Below are 19031 nucleotides of genomic sequence, written 5' to 3' on the forward strand. Positions count from 1 at the left end.
TTATGAAAATATCTTGAAACTCAGTAATGAAAATACTTACCGTGTCATAAAAATAAAACATTAATCACTGAGATTTTATGCAAAAGAGCCATACCTACAATTCATCCAGTATTATTACCACGTATTAATATAGCAGTCAAAGGAAAGACTGCCTTGCTTTATGACAACAGCCTAGAAAAAGTGTGCTTAATTCCCAGTTTTCTGCCTATGTTTTACACAAACAAGCTGTTTAAATGCCCTGGTCCTCAAGTTGCCACTCACAAAATCATTAGCATGATCACCCATTTTACAGATGGACTTTCTAAATAGACATTCAAATCTGACAGTAGTAATGGTAATACAAGAACTTATATAAAAAGAACTGTAATGTTAAAATTAAGGAAAAACCAGGAAAAGCATGTATTCTTTAGAATATATATCCTGTTCTATAGAACACTTTTTAGCATAATTTAAATGTTTATACTATAGTTTTACTACATTTTTCTAATTAATTCTGAAACATTAGCCTTACAGAAGTTCCCTTTGGTTTAGTTCATCCAATGAGGGAAACAAAAAAGAATTCTACCGTATTAAAATGCTTACTGCAACAGTGATGCAATTTGATGCTCTTTTTGGTTTTAACCGTTTACTTAAGTACTCAGTCATAATCATTAAGCACTGTTCCAGAATCGTGGGGAAACCCAAAATGAAGGAAGCTGTGGAATCCCTTTAAGAGCTCTCAAATACACTGGTGAGCAAACCCCATTTCCTCTGGAAAGGGGAGGATTGTGGTTTTCCCAGTTTGATGATGATCACTTCTCTCTGACTGCTATTAGATCATGCTTTCTAAAGGCAGACCCTTACAGCTCATGATTACTTCTCTGAACAAGCAGGAATGTTGCTTTTGGAAAAAGCAATCAATTACTGGCATTTTGAAAAAGTAACTCAGAGGTAGGTAGTTCTTAACTTTCCTCTAACCTCAGCCCTCATTTCACATTTCACACTGTCACCGCACAATAGTCTCAGCATGATTCTCAGGAATAAGAAACAGATGCTCACAGTAAAGAGCAGTCAGAACAAGACTGTTGCCCTATCTGCTTTCATCCTGGATTCTGAAAAGGTTTTGTCAGGTGGAAAGTTAAACCGTTATTCCTCAAATTCCACGTCTTTATCATTTCACATGTATTTTGTAATTTGGATAATCTTCTCAGTGTATAAAGAAATATATGTGGGAGACTTTATTAAAATATTGGCAGACTTTTATTGCCTCATATTTTGGCAATAATACTTCATATTGCTTTTGAAGTATGTTTCAAGATACATATATTTTTGAAAGTTTCTAAAATAGTACCAGATTCTAAAACCTTGGTTTTCTTTAGAAGTTTAGTAGGAGACTAAAATAATCCAAAACATTAACTATTTTTAGATTGCAGATATAAATACTACTTCAATTTATATTTTAAACTAATATAAAATAGTAACAAAGGTCCACTTTTTAATTAATTTGTTTCTCAGGAAACCAAGTGTAAAATTGTATTTTTATAGTGCAGAGTGGCATCTATGTTTTTCGGTATCTTAGTAAAAACTGCATTTTCAAAGGTCCTGATTTAAAATCCTAACTAATCGTGACATAGAATTAGTCTATTTATGGCTACAAAAAGCAAGCCTTGTTCTCATTATGCAGTAAGTACTAGCTGTTTACAGATCTGACAGTTTGTTGGCAGTGATCCAAACCTATAGTGCTATTATTCCTTAGTAAAATTTAAACAGCTGTAGTCATGTAATTCAAAACCCTGGAAGTCTGCTGCAGTGCTTGTTCTACTTCAGTATACCATGAATGCAGGATGCAGCCAGTCATATAAAGGATTCTCTTCTTCACAGAATGAGAGAAAGACGTGAACTACAAACCTGAATGCAACCTGAAAGGTCCAAATAGATGAGCTTGTGACAGCCTTTTCCAGAGCCCAGGTACAGTAAACCTTTGTCTGTGAATTTTCTGCAGTGAGCTAAGCTCAGATACTGTAAATTGGGGAAGCTGCTTTGCAAAAAAAACAGAGACCAAATATTATAAGGGTATGTTAAAGAATCAAAAGAACATAAAGTACCATAGTTAAAGTATTCTGAAAATTACTGTAAAGAAAAGATGTTAGAGTTAGACATGAAATAGAATTGTCTCCTTGCTGAAGTTTGAAAGTCCCTTTCTTCTGCTGCACTTTTTCCTCTGCTCCTTGCATTGCAAATTACTGGGGAATAGCACTAGCACAGACTGTATTTTACCATATGAAAACTATCATTTTAAAGTTATTTCAAATAACTGCAAAGGCATACTTTTTTAACTAACTGGGATTTTTGTGTGCATACTTTGAAAGCTAATAGACTTTTCAGTATAAGTTTGCTGGACTGCCTTTGCCATTGATTTTACAAGCAGTGCCTGCTGGAAATGAAAACCAGAACTCTATCAAAGGACGTTAAAAGCATAAAGGTACAGTTAGAGTTTCTCTGGTCATATCATTGTTTAGAAGAGTACTATAAAAAGAATCTGAAAAATTGAAAGAAATACAATAGGGAATTATCTAAAAGTGAACCATCCAATTTTAGGTTTTGATCAGTTTTTTTGGAAAACATTTCTTTATTCTAAATATTAGTTAAAAGAAAGAAAACACTATAAATGGAAAATGTTAATCAACAGCACTCTGTAAAAGCAAGAATCTATACTCTGAATATACTTAATTTTCCATCTGCAGCTTTTGTTTATAACATACTGAAAACTATTCATTTTACTGAACTACATTTCTAACTGGAATAAATAACAATTGCCACAAGCACCACAAATGAAAGCATGCAGAAAATAAAAACCTAGAATTAGGACCTACTGCTCTGGTAGACATTTAGTTGTAGGGCTATAGTCATGCAGTTCTGCAAGTCAGCAAATGTAGGCATTTTGAAGAAAGATGGGAACACCCACTGAGGAGTTGACTACTTAAGGAGTGGCATACGTTTTTGGAACTGACTTTATACTTTCAATATAGAGTGGGGAAACAAGCTAATTTGAACTGAACACCAAAAAAAAGAAGGGCTAGGAAGCTGGAAAAGAATGTTAGGATTAAAAAAGGATAACAAAAAACTATTAAGACATTAAACGTAAGATTACATTTCAGGGGGGAATAAAAGGCAGATAACGTGCATCAGAACCAGATATTAGCATATAAGGGCATGTGTCTGTGGTATATTTTTAAAAATGGAAACATTTAATTAATATTAAATACAGAAACATAAGTACCCTTCTTCGTAGAAGCATAAGCCTTTCGCATTTTAGTGACATATTCCACAGAAATGAGTGGGGAAATCAAACTCAGAGAGAGTACAGTTCCAAACTTATCTGACAAAATAGATAATAAATTAAGAGATTTTTTTATACTTCGGCAGTTCTGAGTCTTTTTAAAGTATATGTTACTCCAAGGTTGCACAACTTAAGACACAGGAAAGCCTGTCACTACATTTTGAAGACTGTGATCAAAACCTTCCAACACTCTTGAAGAGGCACTGATTTTCTTTACAGGTCATATGACCCATTTTTGTGATCTGAGAATTTTAACACATGTTTTCTTCTGCCATTTTTGAAGTGACAGCTTTCTTAAAACTTAGGCTTGAGCACACAGACTACTAAAAATCCTTGTTTTGTGTTGCAGCTAAATTCTGCAGGAATTCTGTCATACTGATTTTTCAATTAATTTTGGCATCAGCAATCTCAAGATCATTGTTTTAAAGCAATCTGAAAAGATGACCTTCTGACATTTATTCCTGATAGACAATATTCATTCTACCACATGCAACAGAACTTTTCAGACGGAAATTGTAGCTGATGATCTGTGTTGTATAATACAGAGGTTAAAAAGCTTGTGTGCAATGGCAGGAGAGAATAAAAAATGACCAAACAGCTTTGAGCACACTCAGCCTACACTTCACTTGCTCCTTGTTCCAATAACAGACATCTGCTACACAATAGCAAACTTCATGTGAAGTATTACGAAACGCAATACTGCCACCTCTAAGAACTTTGAATTAGTTACCTTCTTACACAGGACCTGTGGTGAGCTAATGCATTTGAGGTGGCGTGTGAAATGTTTATGAAATTTCTCTGCTATCAAAGTCTTCACAGGACAGCAACTTTTTGTATACCCTTGTAATCTCAGAAACAATGAGCTTTGCTTTTTGTCCAAAAATTGTCAATAAAAACAGGGGTATCTTATGGTTTTAAATCAGAAGCATCATGTGTGACTGGGAAAAATTCTTATTAATGAGGTACAAGTTAACTGCAAAATATATTTTGTCAGTAGTAATTTTTTTTGTTTGTTTTAAACATTTTATTGCATTGAAAGCTTCGCCTGCTCCGGAGAATTCTTTATTGAGTAAGTGTTATTTATGCATCAAAAGATATGAACGATTCTGACTTCTGGCGGGAACAGGATGCTCAAGTAACCAGAACAACATATGCTGAGATTACCTATAGAACAGCTGTTCCAAACTCCAACATAAATATATGGAAATTTAAAAAGACAAAATATCAGCCAACATGGGAAAACACAGATTATTATAAGAATAATACTGATGAAGAGATGGGCGGTAAGATTGGAGACACTAAATGGAAAACTTTGCCAAAACAAATGTTAGTAATATGAGGATATGGCATTACAGACTAAGAAAAACCAAAGTAGAAATGTATTAGGCAAATGCCAAAGAAAAACATGTTTCTGGACTTTGTGGGGCTGCTATTGAAAAGAAGATATTAGTTTTCCTCATGGGAGAGAGAAATAATGTATAGCTATCTTCAAATCCATATACATCTTTGTGATGGCTGCTATCTTGGACCAGCATGCCTCTTTTCCTTTACGGCAGCTTTTAATGCAGCAATTCTACCTACCAGGCAGACTTTGAGTCTCATGGAGGGATACATCTAAAACAGGAATGGCAGACGCCTGTAAGAATGTAAATTCTCTGCCTTCAGCTCACTGATATTCCAAATAAGAGTTTGGAATAACTCTTTCTTTTGCATTTGTCACAAGGACTTGGCTCACACAACACACCTACCCACAATCCTCTCTTGCAAAAAAATTTTTTAAGAACACATCTAACTTGCAAACTTCTTGCATCATCATAAGTAACTGGACATGCTAGCATGTTCTTTTAAAAGTTTCTGTAAAACTCTGTGGAATATATAGGGTAATCTAGTGTATATTTTAAATCCTACTAAAAAGTGAATCAGAGAAAAGAACTCCTAAGTCAAATGTATGGGGCATTTTTTTTCATTTTGTATAGCAGACAGAATCCTGTAAGTTTCTAAACTTTCTGCAAGATAAAACAAACACACTTTTGTATTTCTGTTTCATTTTACCTTGACAATAGTCGTAGTGTTCCATTAGTAATATCTGTATATGACAAATTTAAATAGAGAAGAGCTCTGCAACCTCCTGATATGAGTCTCATTGATTCGTCCTGAAAAACAAAAATAATCGCAGAAGTACATTAAAATTATATTTGTATTCATTTATCTTACATTTTTATACAGAGTAACAGGAAAAAACAATGAACAAGTATCTTTAAATCATCGTATTAGCTTTTATACATCAAAGCCAGTTTCTTTGGAAGCCTCAAAGTAGAATACTGAGAGACACACATGATGCTGCTCTTGCTCACCTGAAGTAGGGTAATGTTAACATTCCAGTTCAAGGAAACATTATACACTACACAGTTCTACAAAGCACGGGGCACTTTTCATGTGATTGAAGGTTAGCACATGTTTACATACTTTGCTAAACCAAGATTCTTGCTAGCCAGTCCTGGTATCTAAAACCACTGGTGAATTTTCTCCATAAACTCTGGTACGCTTCTCTAACCAGTAATATAATTTACAAAATGCTTCCTGTTTAGTTCTACCCTCTAGGTAGAACATTAGATTTGAGTAATTATAGGGCTTCCATGTTTTATTGACCTGCAAAAGTGGTACTACCTATATTGTTCTATAGATCATTCCAATAGAATAAAATGGGAACAAATCTCTCAGTATGAAGAATGTTTCACAATAAATGTCAATATATTAGAAAGGCAAAAAGTCAGCACTTATACATGGAAATGTAATAGTTGAGTGTGTATCTTTTTCCATATTGTGGTCACCTTTTTACTATTTCAGTTATCACACAACAGGACCATCAAGATAGCTGGAAATTCAATACTAATCAACTTTAAAGAGGACAGTTTGTGGTTTTGGAATATATTCCTGCAACAAAGGATTTGAGAGAGGTGACATCAGTAAAAATAGGTATGGTGACAGAAGATATCCAGAACCTGAAGAAAACTGAAGACATAGGGAGTGGTGAGAAAGCATTGCGGGGATAGCATGTTACAGAAAACTCTGAAACCTTCCATGTGAAAGCAGCACAACCAGGGTCTATCTCAAGTGTCTGAATGCAAACACTTATAGCAAGGGAACCAATCAGCAGGGTTCAAAGTCCACACACAGGTGCAGAGCTATGATTTCATTGGGATTCCAGAGATGCAAAGGAGTAGCACACACAACTGGAGGGCTGCAATGAATGGTTATAGAATACTTAGGAATAACAGCCCAGGAAGGTAAGGACAGGTTTCACTCTATGCAAAGGTATGCTTAAATGCATGGACCTTTGCATTGGAATGGGTGACAAGTTAGTCGAGAGCTTATTTGAAAGGATTAAAGATTAGACCTATTAGGATTACATTGTGGTAGGTATCTGCTACAGACTGCTTGATCAAGAAAAGAAGGTAGATGGAACCTTCTTTAGGCAGCTGAAGGAAGCCTTACAGCTGCCTATCCTAGTTACTCATGAGAGACTTTAACCATTCTGCTATCAGCTGGAAGAACAATATGGCTGGGCAGAAACAATCCAGGAGACTTCTAGAGTGTGCAGAAGACAATTTGTGATTCAGGTGACTGATGAGTGGTCTAAGGAACATGTTCTTCTGGACTCATTTCACAAACAAGGAAAAACTCGTCAAGGATATGAAGAACTAGAGTGGCTTTGGTTCTTGCAACCATGAAAATGAGGAGTTTAAAATCCTGAGAGAAGAAAATTGGACAAATTCTAAAGAAAAAGCCTGAACTTGAGAGCAGATTTTGGCTTGTTTAAGAATCTGCTTAACAGGATTTCACGGAGAACAGCCCTGGAGGGCAAAGGGACCCAGGAGAGCTGGTTGATCTTCAAGGCCAAGGTACTAAATGACTTTTGCCTCAGTTTTTCCTGCTAAGCCTTGCCTTAAGGCTTCCCAGGTGCCTTCTGGGAGCCTACTAGCAGACTCTGTGGGAGTGAAGCATACCCATGGTAGAAGAAGAAAATGTCAGGGAGCACCTGAGGAAATGGGACAAGAAAGGAAGCATCCAAGAGTACTAAGAAAGCCAGCTCCTTTCACTGAGAGGCCTCACTCATTTTTGAAAGGTCATGGCAATCAGAGGAGATTCCTGATGACTGGAAGACAGGAAATGTCACATCCATTTTCAGGAAATGGAATAAGGAGGATCCATGAAACTACAGGCCAGCCAGCCTCACCCGAGTCCCTAGGAAGGTTATGTAGCAAATCCTCCTGTCCACGCACTTGAAGGATGAAAAAGTGATAGTGAACAGCCAGTGTGGATTTAGCAAGGGCAAAGCATTCCTCACTAAGGCGATAGTTTTCTATGATGAAATTACTGGATCTATGGATACAGGGAGAAAAGTGGCTGTTGCGTATCTTGAATTCAGCAAGGCCTTCCACACAGGCTACAGTATCCTTTTTGTGGTGGCATTGCTCAAGGGTCAATATTGGGGCCAGCACTGTTAAATGCCTTTATAAATGGTTGGGATGATAGGAACAAATTACATTCTCAGCAAATTCACAGATTATTCCAAACTGGGGGGAATGTCAATACACTGGAGGCTAGAACTGCTATTTAGAGAGATTTAGTCTGGAAAAAAGGGCTGACAGAAACCCCATGAAGTTCAATAAAGGCAAATGCAAAGTCCTGCATCTGGGATGGAATAACCCCATGCATCAGTACAGTCTAGACACTGGACAGAAAGCAGCTATCAAACACGCTGACCTGAGAGTCCTGGTCAATAAAAATTTCAGTGTACGTCAACAGGGTGCTCTTATGAAAAAGGTGGCCAACTGCATAGTAGGCTGTGTTGACAGCAGTGTAATCAGCAAGTCCCTGCTATCCCATGAACCAGGCCCTGGCATCACCTAGTGATGTGCTTGCTGGTACATACCAAATGTGTATTAGCAAGCATGCTAACAACCAAACAGAACAGACAGTTGTGAAACAGTGTTTGAGCCTACAATTTAGCAAGCCCTGGCCCTCTTTAACATTGCCTTCATGCAGGAACCTACAATCAACACAACCCTTGAGAAGCATACAACCTCTAATATTACACTGTAATTATAATGCCATATAGCAAGTATTATGTTATGTTATGTAGCAAGATGATTCTATGGTGTTACTCAAGGAACTTCATAACAGAGTATAATATACCTTTATCCCTTGTAGCTGGTAGAGCAAAGAAAATTATATAAACTGTGAGAATGGTGAGAACAAGATATTAGGCAATAAAGCTAACATCAATACAGGGCAAAGATGAAGATATATGCAAAGCAGAACCAAAACAGAGTATTATAAATTAGAACCTCATGATTCTCTGCAGCTCTTGCCTCTCTGACTCAGCCATCATATGCCATTTTTGTATGAAGTTCATAAGCTGTAGTTTATCCATGTTAATTTTTGAAACATTGTGTGTAAATACTGGCATGTGTCTCAGCTAGACCCTTGGATGTACACTTCACTCTGAAGACAACTAACTATAACGAATTATTTGTTTATATTCGTAACACTATAAATAGCGTATAAATGGATGTATACAATATATGAATCTATTAAGAACCATAATTTCTAAAAAAAAATATTTTATTTTAGACTTCACTATTAGAAAAATTTGCACATATCAGTGTCATTTCTAAGAAATTATTAATTAAAGCAGAGACAAACATTGTTTTTCCATCAGAGAAGAGCAATGAAAAAAACATTAAAGAGAATTAATGGAAGCAAGATAAAACTGAAAATGATAAAGGAAAAAGAATGGACAAATGCATACTTAGACACCTTTCAAATAACGACTCTCACAAATATCTAGAAATTTAGTGAGACATTTTTAGAGCCCAAATGTACTACCGAATGAAGGACTAAAGGAACTTGGAAACAATACAGGATTAAAACATATTGTTGACAACTCCAAACTTAAAATAATAAAAAACCTCTCCCCATACTGGTGAAGATTTGAAGCCTGTTGATTAAAATCATTGAGATTGAATATATCATTTTACCCTGGCGCTGTAGAAAACAAATGAGAACTTCACTGAGTGTCTCTGATTCCTACTAAACTCCATTTTCAAAGCACTTAATTAAAACAAGTCTCTACTTTTTGTCAGGAAGATTTGTGTTCCCAAATAACCATAGCACGTCTTAGGCTTCCTTCTTGGTATAAGTTAGAGTTCATGGAAAAAGTCTGTAGTACTTACATTTAATCCCTGGCATTCCGAGAGATTTAAGTCTTGCAAATTCCTACATTCACCTAAAAAATAATTTTTAAAATGTCATACTAAAGGCAAACAGTTCAAATTCTCAGTGTACAGCACAAACGTAAGAATTCATATGACAGGTTCGGTCCATCTAGGCCAATATCCTCCCTGAAACAATGGCCACAGCATATTACTGAGAAGAAAGCATGGAAAACCAAAAGCAGAATACAAAGGTGAAGTAAGATGTCCTGAGGAAATGTCTCTTCTTACACTTCATCAATGAATGGCTGGTTTAGGAATCAAGCTGTTTTCTGTCTTATGTTACCAAAGGACAAGAAATTAACCTAATTAAGCAATTGGTGTTAGGAAATGCCAGAATTCAGTTTTCCACATAGGGTTATCTGTCCCTCCCACTCATATATTATGACATCAGTATCTAATTATGTACATGAACAATTTTTTCCCTCTGAAAGTAGAAGTACAGCAATCAGACCAACTGTAGGAAAAGCCCTGATTATCTTCTGCAGGTATGGAATTTCAGAAAATTTAGCTGCCTGAGACAGTCTCTTCTGTGTGCATATAATCTATTATTTTTAGAAACTCCTATTTTGCAGAGGTTGTTGCAATTCTTACAAAATAATGAAAGATAGATATCTGGCACTAGAAGCAACACCTACACATCCCTTCAGCCACTCTTCTGCCAAATTTTAAGTCTATCCTCCAAGGTAAAGATGCAAAAACTCCTATTAAACATAGTAATACTTTTTGCCTTAATCTAATCTTCAAAAATAACTGATCTGTCTAAACTGAAATGGAAAAAATAGGCCTGATACAGATACCTAATATGGAAAATACAGTATGAAAGGTTTATATAGTTAAAAGAAATATATTTTTTAAATCTTTAAAAACACATTTTCACATGGTAAGCCAAATATATGTTTTCAATTGCAATCAAGCATTAGTACAACAGATCTGTACATTCTTTTCTACAGGGACTGTGACTTCACTGATATCCTGTAATTCCATCTAACTCATTGCCTTTTTGAAGAGTGGGACAATACTGAGAGGGATTGCACAACTCAGAAGAACTTAATCAATTAAAATCATCCTTAAGTCGGCTATGCCACAGAAATTATGTACTTATATGTTTTTTGCCCTAGAACTCAATGAGGCACAGTTATAATTTTACAGGTGAACCTGTACATGCTACTGAAAGCAGCTGTTCATTTTGGTATTACAGCTGAGTATAATTTAGTTAGCAGACAGAATGTAATACTAGTAAAAAATCCCAGTTCAGACCCAGGAGATGGAAAGGAAGAGGAAATAACATCTCTGTAATTGTTTATTACCTTTCCTCCCCCAAGTTCTTTTTCTATTTCTGAACTCTCCTGAATAGAATGAGCTATCACATTATGAGGACGGTGAACAGTTCAAAACAACAGAGAGGAACCCGGTTGATTCAAGTTATTAAAACAAGTGATCATTTTAAACTAACTAGCATATAGCCGCCGAAAAGTAGCAAATAAAATTTCATTTTTCATGTAAGGGGTAAAGTTGCCAATGCAAACATTCATTCACACTGTCAACTAACAGAATCTGAATGCAGAGAGACAACTGGCAACTACAGGAACAAAACAGAGAAACCAGTGAATGGGTTTTCAAAGGTAATATTAACAACAGGCCACACGGATTAGAGGGATGCATAGACAGGACTGCTCCATCTCTCTAGTGAGTAAGAACTGTACGAATACTGAGAATGCCCTACAGCCAAGATGTGGCTTAAACTGATCTACCAATTTGTTTAAAAATGAAAAATTTGTTTGTTTTCAAAAGAATTTTTGGTATTAGTTTGATTTATTCAACATGGTATTAGTTGATTTATTGCACCAACTTTCCTCTAGAAAAAAACAAGGTTTTTGAGCCCAAAAAGTTGGTGTTTTAGAAACAGAACATCAGTGCAATGATCTGCACTCAGAATTGGGATTCAACACCTTCCCAGGTGCTAAGTTCAAAAAGGACTGAGGATAACACAAAGATGTCCACAGTCAAAGAGAAAAAGTATTTAAGCCAAACAGTGAAAAATTTTTTTAAAGTTTCAGAAAGAATGATACTGACTAGCAAAACTAGGAAATTTGTGAGGTGGAAAAAAGTTAGAAAATACAAAAATCTGAGGGGTTAAAACGTCGCTAAGGAAATGCAACCTTGTAGCCAAACTTCACTGGAAATGAGGGAAAAGGGCAGTTCACAGAAGTACTATGGGATATTCAAGAGGGAACACAGGCCAAAAAATGACTGAATATACTCAGGCAATTTTGGACATGGTTGCAGGGATGAGTCCTTGTCTTCCCCTAATAATAATTCCTAATGATAATGTTGGGCTTTCTTGGAAAGGCAAAAGCTCTTGGCTTACCTCCTCAGGTGGCCGGACCTGGAAGTGGTTTGAAGCAGGCCATGGCCAGGTTCTCTTTGCATTCTGCCTTACACTCAAAATGACAGCGTCATGGGCTCTTGCAAAAGATGATATTTTTTATCCTTCTCGGAGCAGTCCAGCCAAATTTGTCTACCTGTCATGGGCCATGTGAAGCACCTGGTAGTAGCAGGACTAGTTTTGATAAATTGGGAATTAACCTGAAAACAAGTCCACACTTGAGCACAGTCTAAAGCTGGGGGTTTGATAGGCACTGGATGACTTTTCTTGGTCTGGGTCTGTATGTGTTGTAGTGGGGCAACACCCAGAAAGCTGGAAAATATCAGCTTCAAACTCCTTTTTCAAGCTGAGCTTCCAAGATGAACTTAAATTCAAAGACGATTCAGCCTGATGCCATTTTCCTGAATACATGAGAACCTTCTAACAAAGACCAGTTAGAAATTGGCCCCTATAGTTTCTCACACTTAATCAAAACGAACAGTAGACCAGAGACTGTAAAAACAACAACAAAAAAGATAGGACATTAAGCCTTCAAAGTATTTGTGAAGCTCTGAGTAGTGTGATGATTGAGTACTTGACTGAATGTACACGCCTCCATGAAAATGCCTGTTACATCTGTTCTAATGTTTTACTTTTCTTCCAACACAGGGATTCCACATAGCCCAGCTGCACCTCCTCAGATCTGTACAACACTGATTAAGACTATCCAAAAATTTCAACTGTTTCAGCTGTCACAGAAAATAACTGGGGCCAGCTGAATGACAGGATGCAAGTAGTTACTATTATACTACTACTTCTTCTTTGTAAGACATCTGACTGTAGGAAGACAAGGAATAGGAGTTTGAGAAACAATGAGAGGGAAAACATCTTAAGGAAAGCATCTAGCACTGTTAAGCGGAATGCCCAAAGCCTACCATGTGATATATACACTTATCTTCATGAGAAATACCTAGATTGTCAGGAAAGAAAATTGATTTTTGTGGCACCTGATTGGCCTGAGGATTTAAAACACATGCTGCTAGCAAGAAACAGGATTCGTAAATTGAAGAATAATATGTTTTCCAAGTACAAAGTACTGAAAAGTCTGGATTTACAACAGAATGATATATCAAAAATTGAGAGCGAGGCTTTTTTTGGTTTGAATAAGCTTACCACACTCTTACTTCAGCATAACCAAATTAAGAGTTTATCTGAGGAGATTTTTATTTATATGCCCAGTCTAAACTACCTACGTCTTTATGATAATCCCTGGCATTGCAACTGTGAACTAGAAACTTTTGTTACAATGCTTCAGGTTCCAACAAACAGGAATTTGGGAAATTATGCCAAGTGTGTGCACCCAATAGAACTGAAAAATCAGAAGCTAAAGCAGATAAAAGCTGAACAGCTATGTGGTGAAGAGGACAGACAGGACCCCCAAAATATAAAACAGGAGAAGCCTGAAGCTGCCAAACCAGAATTTGATTCCTCTTTGTGCCACATGTATGTGTTTCCTGTACCAACTCTGAATTGCAGAAGGAAAGGTTTGTATATGTCCATATAAATGAATTAATTATTTTAATATTCTAGCTCCCTTACTACATTTCTTCACATTTTATAGAAAACGAGTATCATACCAGTACTTGCCTTGCTTTACCTAATACTGTTAATATTTTTCTCTCATAACTACAAGCAATAAGTAGGAATTCCTTCTGCATTTTGCCTCTACCCTGCAGCCTCAATTCTACAGATTTTCTTTAGTGCTCTACTACAAGATATCAAACAAAAATCAGCAGGAATAAAATTAAGTACATGCTTAACTGAAGGACCAGCACCTCACTAGTCCGATTTTACAACTATAAACATACTGATCAGTCAAATTACAGCAGTGCTGAAATTGTTGTACTGATAGAGAAAAGCACAGTGTGTCTTGTCCTCTTTACCGTATACAAACACAAAGATAGCAACAACTTTGACAAAAGCGAGCTGTGAAGCAGGACTGGAGCAGCCAGCTGTGCTTACAATGCCCAAAGGAACCCGACTGCAAAGGAGAGCCATTGCATCCTCACATTTTCTGTGCAAGATTTCTTCTACTCAGGGAAGAAATTGTATGCTTTTGTTCATAAAGAAATACATCTTCTGCCTTCTTCCCCCCAGCACCCAGCAAACATTTCGAAGTAGAAGGGCCTTCAAGAAGTGTTTTTCAGACACTTGGATCCATTCCATTCCTAAATCTTTCTCAGGCTCCTAAAAGCCACAGTTAAGCCTTAAGGGTAAACCAGCTGGGGCACATATCAACACAAAAGTGCACATTTATTTGTGCTTTATATTTCCCATATTTTATCCTATGATGATACAAAGCAAACAACAAAACAAATCAGAAGGGAGTAATTCTTTAACATTACAAATCTGACATAAACAGCATTACTAGAAGTAGCCAAAATTAGGAGGACTTTTTCCCAACTACTGCGAAGCATAGCCTGCAATATCAGACCACTGCAGCGTGTTTTGCCCACTTGTATCTTGCAATGTGTTTGCTAAACTTCTATTTGCTTTAACAGTGACTTAAATTTATGCAGCAACTCTGTGTGCCCTTATTCTTGGATGTTAATGCAAAAGACAAGCTCAGAAGTCAGTATAAGGAGATGATAACCTAAATATAAAGAAATAACAATTTCAGTATTTGATTACCTGGTTTATCTACTATGTATGGCATAAAAAATGGTAAACATTTTTGTTTTTTTCCACCCTGTTAAATACCTTTCTTCTTCCTATGGCTCACTTTTCTCTTTTTCCTGCTTTACCATGCAGCTACTATGTCTTTTTTATTAATGATTTATGCTTTTTTACTGGCTAACATTTATTAATTCCTTAACCTTCACATACCTTACCTTTCCTTGTAGATAGGATCTTAATATTAGATCACAGATTACAGTCTTAATTATCCTTCATAGGATTTTAATTATATCATTATTATCTTATGACACCATTAAACTGTGCTACTGAAAAAAAAACCAGGCATATATTATAAATCTTAATATAAGAAAGACTGACTTTCCAACTCTCCCCATTTAATGGTACCAAAGAGATGAGCTAAATACATGAATATACTCAAAAACATTTGGCAAGAAAAATTTTACTTTTTTCTCTAAGTTCACAGAAATATTCAATGTGGTCTGCTCTTCATGGGAGTTTCACAGGCTTTTATGGTATTAAAAAAAAAAAGGTTTACTGTCTTTAGTACTAATAATGAAGGAATAAAGTTACTTCAACCTTTACATGACTGTACTAGAGGGTACAGGGACTTTTCCACAAAAGAATTTGTATTTGCAAGAGCAGTTGAAAAAATCTGCTTTCTAGTACAGCCAAACTCTCCAAGAGTCTCAATCCAAGCATTTTTTGCATTCATTTGGTGATAAATAGGCCCTCAAACTTTGACATCTGCACAGGCAGGAAGCACTCCAACCAGAAAGGCTGGAGTAGTTATAATATTTATGTATTTATCACACCAAAGTTATGCTCAAAATCAGATATAAGGCAGGCAGACTCTGATATGTTGCCTTAGTCTCAAGAACACTGGAAGCGTTAGACACCTTCAGAACTTCAGAAGTACACTGACAACCGAGATTTCAGCACAGATCCAGAAACTACCTGCTTTCATTCAAAGATGGTTAAATATAAGAGATACTGCTCATTTTCTTGTAAGAACAGCCCAGGATTAGAACACTCATCAAGTAAACATAATTCTGGAGAGTAGGTTTATTAACATTATCCTGAGAGGATTCAAACTATGGTTTGCACTTCTCAAGATTGTGCCCTTACTACTAGACTAGAAGCTGTTCTTTCTGGAACTCTTGCAAGGAACACTGTAAGGATATGTACACAGATGACCAAGAGGTGCGTGGCTACTTTGGTAATGCCAGTGATACAAGTAAGACAGAGAGGTAGAAAGGCAGAATGCCACTGTGCTGCCTGGACATAAAATAACTGTAAGTATCGTAACAAATATAGTCTTAAATATTACTAAAACACTACATAACTGTAACTACAGAACTATAATTATAACTATATATTTTACTACAAATATTATACCAACTAGCATTTTTATTGCTAATGAAATTGGGAACGTTTCAACTTTTGGCAACACAAAACAAAGGATGTAAGACAGCACACTATAATTTGATTAAAATTTGATTGTGGAAGAAGTTCACATACCAATGAACTTTTTTTTTTACAGTTACTATGATTTGCTTCTTTTAATGATCAAGCCTTTCACTTCCTACCCTATCCCTATGTGAATGAATAGTACAGTTCTACTAAAATAAAAATATAAAACACAGAAAGAGGCATTAGAATAAGCACTAATGAAGAGAGCAATTTTCACATGAAATGTAAAGATACAAGTGAACAAAGCAATGAAATTCAGAAGTTGAAAAAACACGTTGACACTAGTAGTGGGGACAAACAGCAAAGAAAAAAACAATGCTAGACTGACAAAACTCTTGGTGGTATGCAACTGTGATATCTAAGCAGTAAGAATAATCTAAAGCTGACACAAGCTATGTCTTTTTCATTTTTTAAGATTTAAAGAAAGTTCCAGGTAACATACCTCCAGATATAGTTAAACTTGATTTGTCCAACAACAAAATTAGACAACTACGAGCCAAAGAGTTTGAAGATGTCAGTGAACTGAAGATATTAAACCTAAACAGTAATGGAATAGCTTACATTGATCCTGGTAAGAACAATTTTAAATATTCATTTTAAAGTGATTTGTGTTTTATTAATTGTAAACTTTGATAATATCTCTGTCAGATATAAACGTTGGGGAAAAGGATTTAAAAATCTAGAAGCTGGTGCAAATTTTACCTTTTGTACCACTCAATTCTTAAAGGTTTGCACTGAAATGTGTTCATCATGGAAGTCAATGAAGAGAGACTGATTTCAGCTGCCCTTTCTTAATACTAAACCAATGAAGTGCAAAAATTTAATTCTGCAGACTGAAGGCTAATCATTTCCCAAAATGCTAAAAAGTTTAATGATTTTCTAAATATCTTTGCCAAATCTAAGAAAACTTGTCATATAATAAGGCTGCTTTTAAATTATATTGGACAACAAAGTAATAGACAAACCAAAAGGATTTAAACTCTCTTGGGTTGAAAATCACTACATATAATTGCTCTTAAGTTATATATTATTAGAACTCAAGTGGCCTTGTTGGCAATTTGCTTATCGCCTATGTGTATTTGGGTTTTAATTACAAAAGCAGACACAAGGAGAGAGAGATGGAAAGTATGACGCAAAAAGAGCCTTCTCTTGTAGCATCTTCGAAGTTAAACAGCAGTAGAAAGTGGTAATATCAGTAACATGATACTTACCTGGTTTAACATTACACATAGCAGATTTATTTAAATTAAGACTTCTGGTGTTAAATAAAACAGAATACTTGCAAAAAGCATTAACTACTCTCAGAGATGTGACTCAGAAGCATTATTATGAAGCTCCATTTTTATTTTCTGCCATATCTTAAGATATTTAAAGGTTCTATACAGACACACACACATACATACATACATACAAAAACTACTAGCTCTGCACATTGTCTAATACATAATCAATTTCCATATTTCTACTTCTGTATCACAGCAATAACAGTCGACATGTATGAGCAAATCAAGCATTCATTCACCTTCACTGTCCCTATTGTACACTCATGCATGCTAATTAAGTGTTTTATAACTTTACCAGCAGTACAACTCCTCTAATGTCGACATATTTATACCAATATGTCACTTCTCAAGGCACAAGCCATACTTTAAAGTTCGGTTTTTGAAAAATCTTTTTATAGCCTTTAGCCAAAAAAGATTAATAAATGTATAATTATGAAAAAGGTTTTCCCATCTCAGATACGCATGGTTTTTTTCTAACTTACCTTTATAAGGTACCAATAACTATTTTTCTGTTGACTAGCTGCTTTCGCAGGCCTCAATAACTTAGAGGAGCTGGATCTATCAAACAACAGCTTGCAGAATTTTGAGTATGGAGTACTGGAAGATCTTTACTTTCTGAAAATACTGTGGCTGAGAGAGAATCCTTGGAGATGCGATTACAACATTCATTATCTTTTCTACTGGTTGAAGCATCATTACAATGTTCACTACAATGGCCTAGAATGCAAAACGCCTGAGGAATACAAAGGATGGTCTGTTGGAAAATATGTTCGAAGTTATTATGAGGAGTGCCCAAAAGACAAGCTGCCCATTTATCCAGAAACTTTTGATCTTGACAAAGATGATGAGGAATGGGAACGACACAAAGAACAATCAGTTCAAACAGTAAAGAAGCACGGTGTAATTGTCACTGTGATAGGCTAGTAAGGGAATCCCCCCCCCCTTTTTTTTAGTACATTCAAATATTTGATACTTTGACAAAGAAAAACATGCTGTTTACATTTTCTGTTAATTATAGTGATTGTAGGACGATCTGCCTACAAAGATTTCTGTTTATTGCCGCTAATAATTACAGAATGGCATTAGTTATACAGCATCCTTCATCAAGTAATTGTTTCTGACAATTTGTTCTGGACATTCTTGTGAAATATTTTGGCAAATATTTGAAACTATACAGTAGAAATCAATAGACAAAAATGTACATAAAGTGGTGGGGAGGAGCTGTTTTATGTATGAACACAGCTTATGTGTTTACATGGAACTTTCTGCAGGATTGTGACCAAGACACATTTTTCTTGAATGTATTGACAGTTCTCTGTATCTATGAGTTTCCTGAAATATTCCCAGAAAACATTTCTAAGATTTTTGTATCAGCTTCCTGTTGCTTTATTGTATACGAAAAAATCAAACTGAAGACTAACCTTAAATACAGTTCTAGAAAAACAGGAATGGCAGTTGTTATACCAATTAGGATTCAAACCCAGAAGTTGGGTTCTACTTGCTGTGTACTGTCCTGTCTACTACCACTGTTCCTGCTCAGTCTTGAGTGAATAACTCAGCCTCTGCCTGTTCCGTACCTGAGCTGCCTGAGTAGCCAAGCCACGGTTGGTTCCCAA

At 35.9% G+C, this 19031-nt stretch overlaps 2 protein-coding genes across 2 annotated transcripts in view; one reads left to right on the forward strand and one right to left on the reverse strand.

Moving 5' to 3' along the window:
- Positions 1-19031, reverse strand: part of FBXL13 (F-box and leucine rich repeat protein 13) — a 93201-nt gene that overhangs the window by 38266 nt on the left and 35904 nt on the right. Inside the window, 3 exon segments of the mRNA XM_064441704.1 lie at positions 1888-2014; positions 5372-5472; positions 9559-9611. Coding sequence (XP_064297774.1) covers positions 1888-2014; positions 5372-5472; positions 9559-9611 — 281 coding nt within the window.
- LRRC17 (leucine rich repeat containing 17) lies at positions 1857-18860 on the forward strand. The gene is made up of 4 exons (XM_009512708.2): positions 1857-1947; positions 12635-13509; positions 16548-16703; positions 17936-18860. The coding sequence occupies exons 2-4, from the start codon at positions 12753-12755 to the stop codon at positions 18337-18339; spliced, it is 1317 nt and encodes a 438-aa protein (XP_009511003.1). The 5' UTR covers positions 1857-1947; positions 12635-12752; the 3' UTR covers positions 18340-18860.

The sequence above is a fragment of the Phalacrocorax carbo genome, chromosome 1 (genome assembly GCF_963921805.1).
Source record: "Phalacrocorax carbo chromosome 1, bPhaCar2.1, whole genome shotgun sequence".
Classification (NCBI taxonomy): domain Eukaryota; kingdom Metazoa; phylum Chordata; class Aves; order Suliformes; family Phalacrocoracidae; genus Phalacrocorax; species Phalacrocorax carbo.

Coding starts and splice junctions, on each gene's coding strand:
- LRRC17 (XM_009512708.2), top strand. CDS start 12,753: ATGCAAGTAGTTACTATTATACTACTACTTCTTCTTTGTAAGACATCT. Junction 13,510..16,547: donor TCTGAATTGCAGAAGGAAAG/GTTTGTATATGT, acceptor TCATTTTTTAAG/ATTTAAAGAAAGTTCCAGGT. Junction 16,704..17,935: donor AATAGCTTACATTGATCCTG/GTAAGAACAATT, acceptor TCTGTTGACTAG/CTGCTTTCGCAGGCCTCAAT.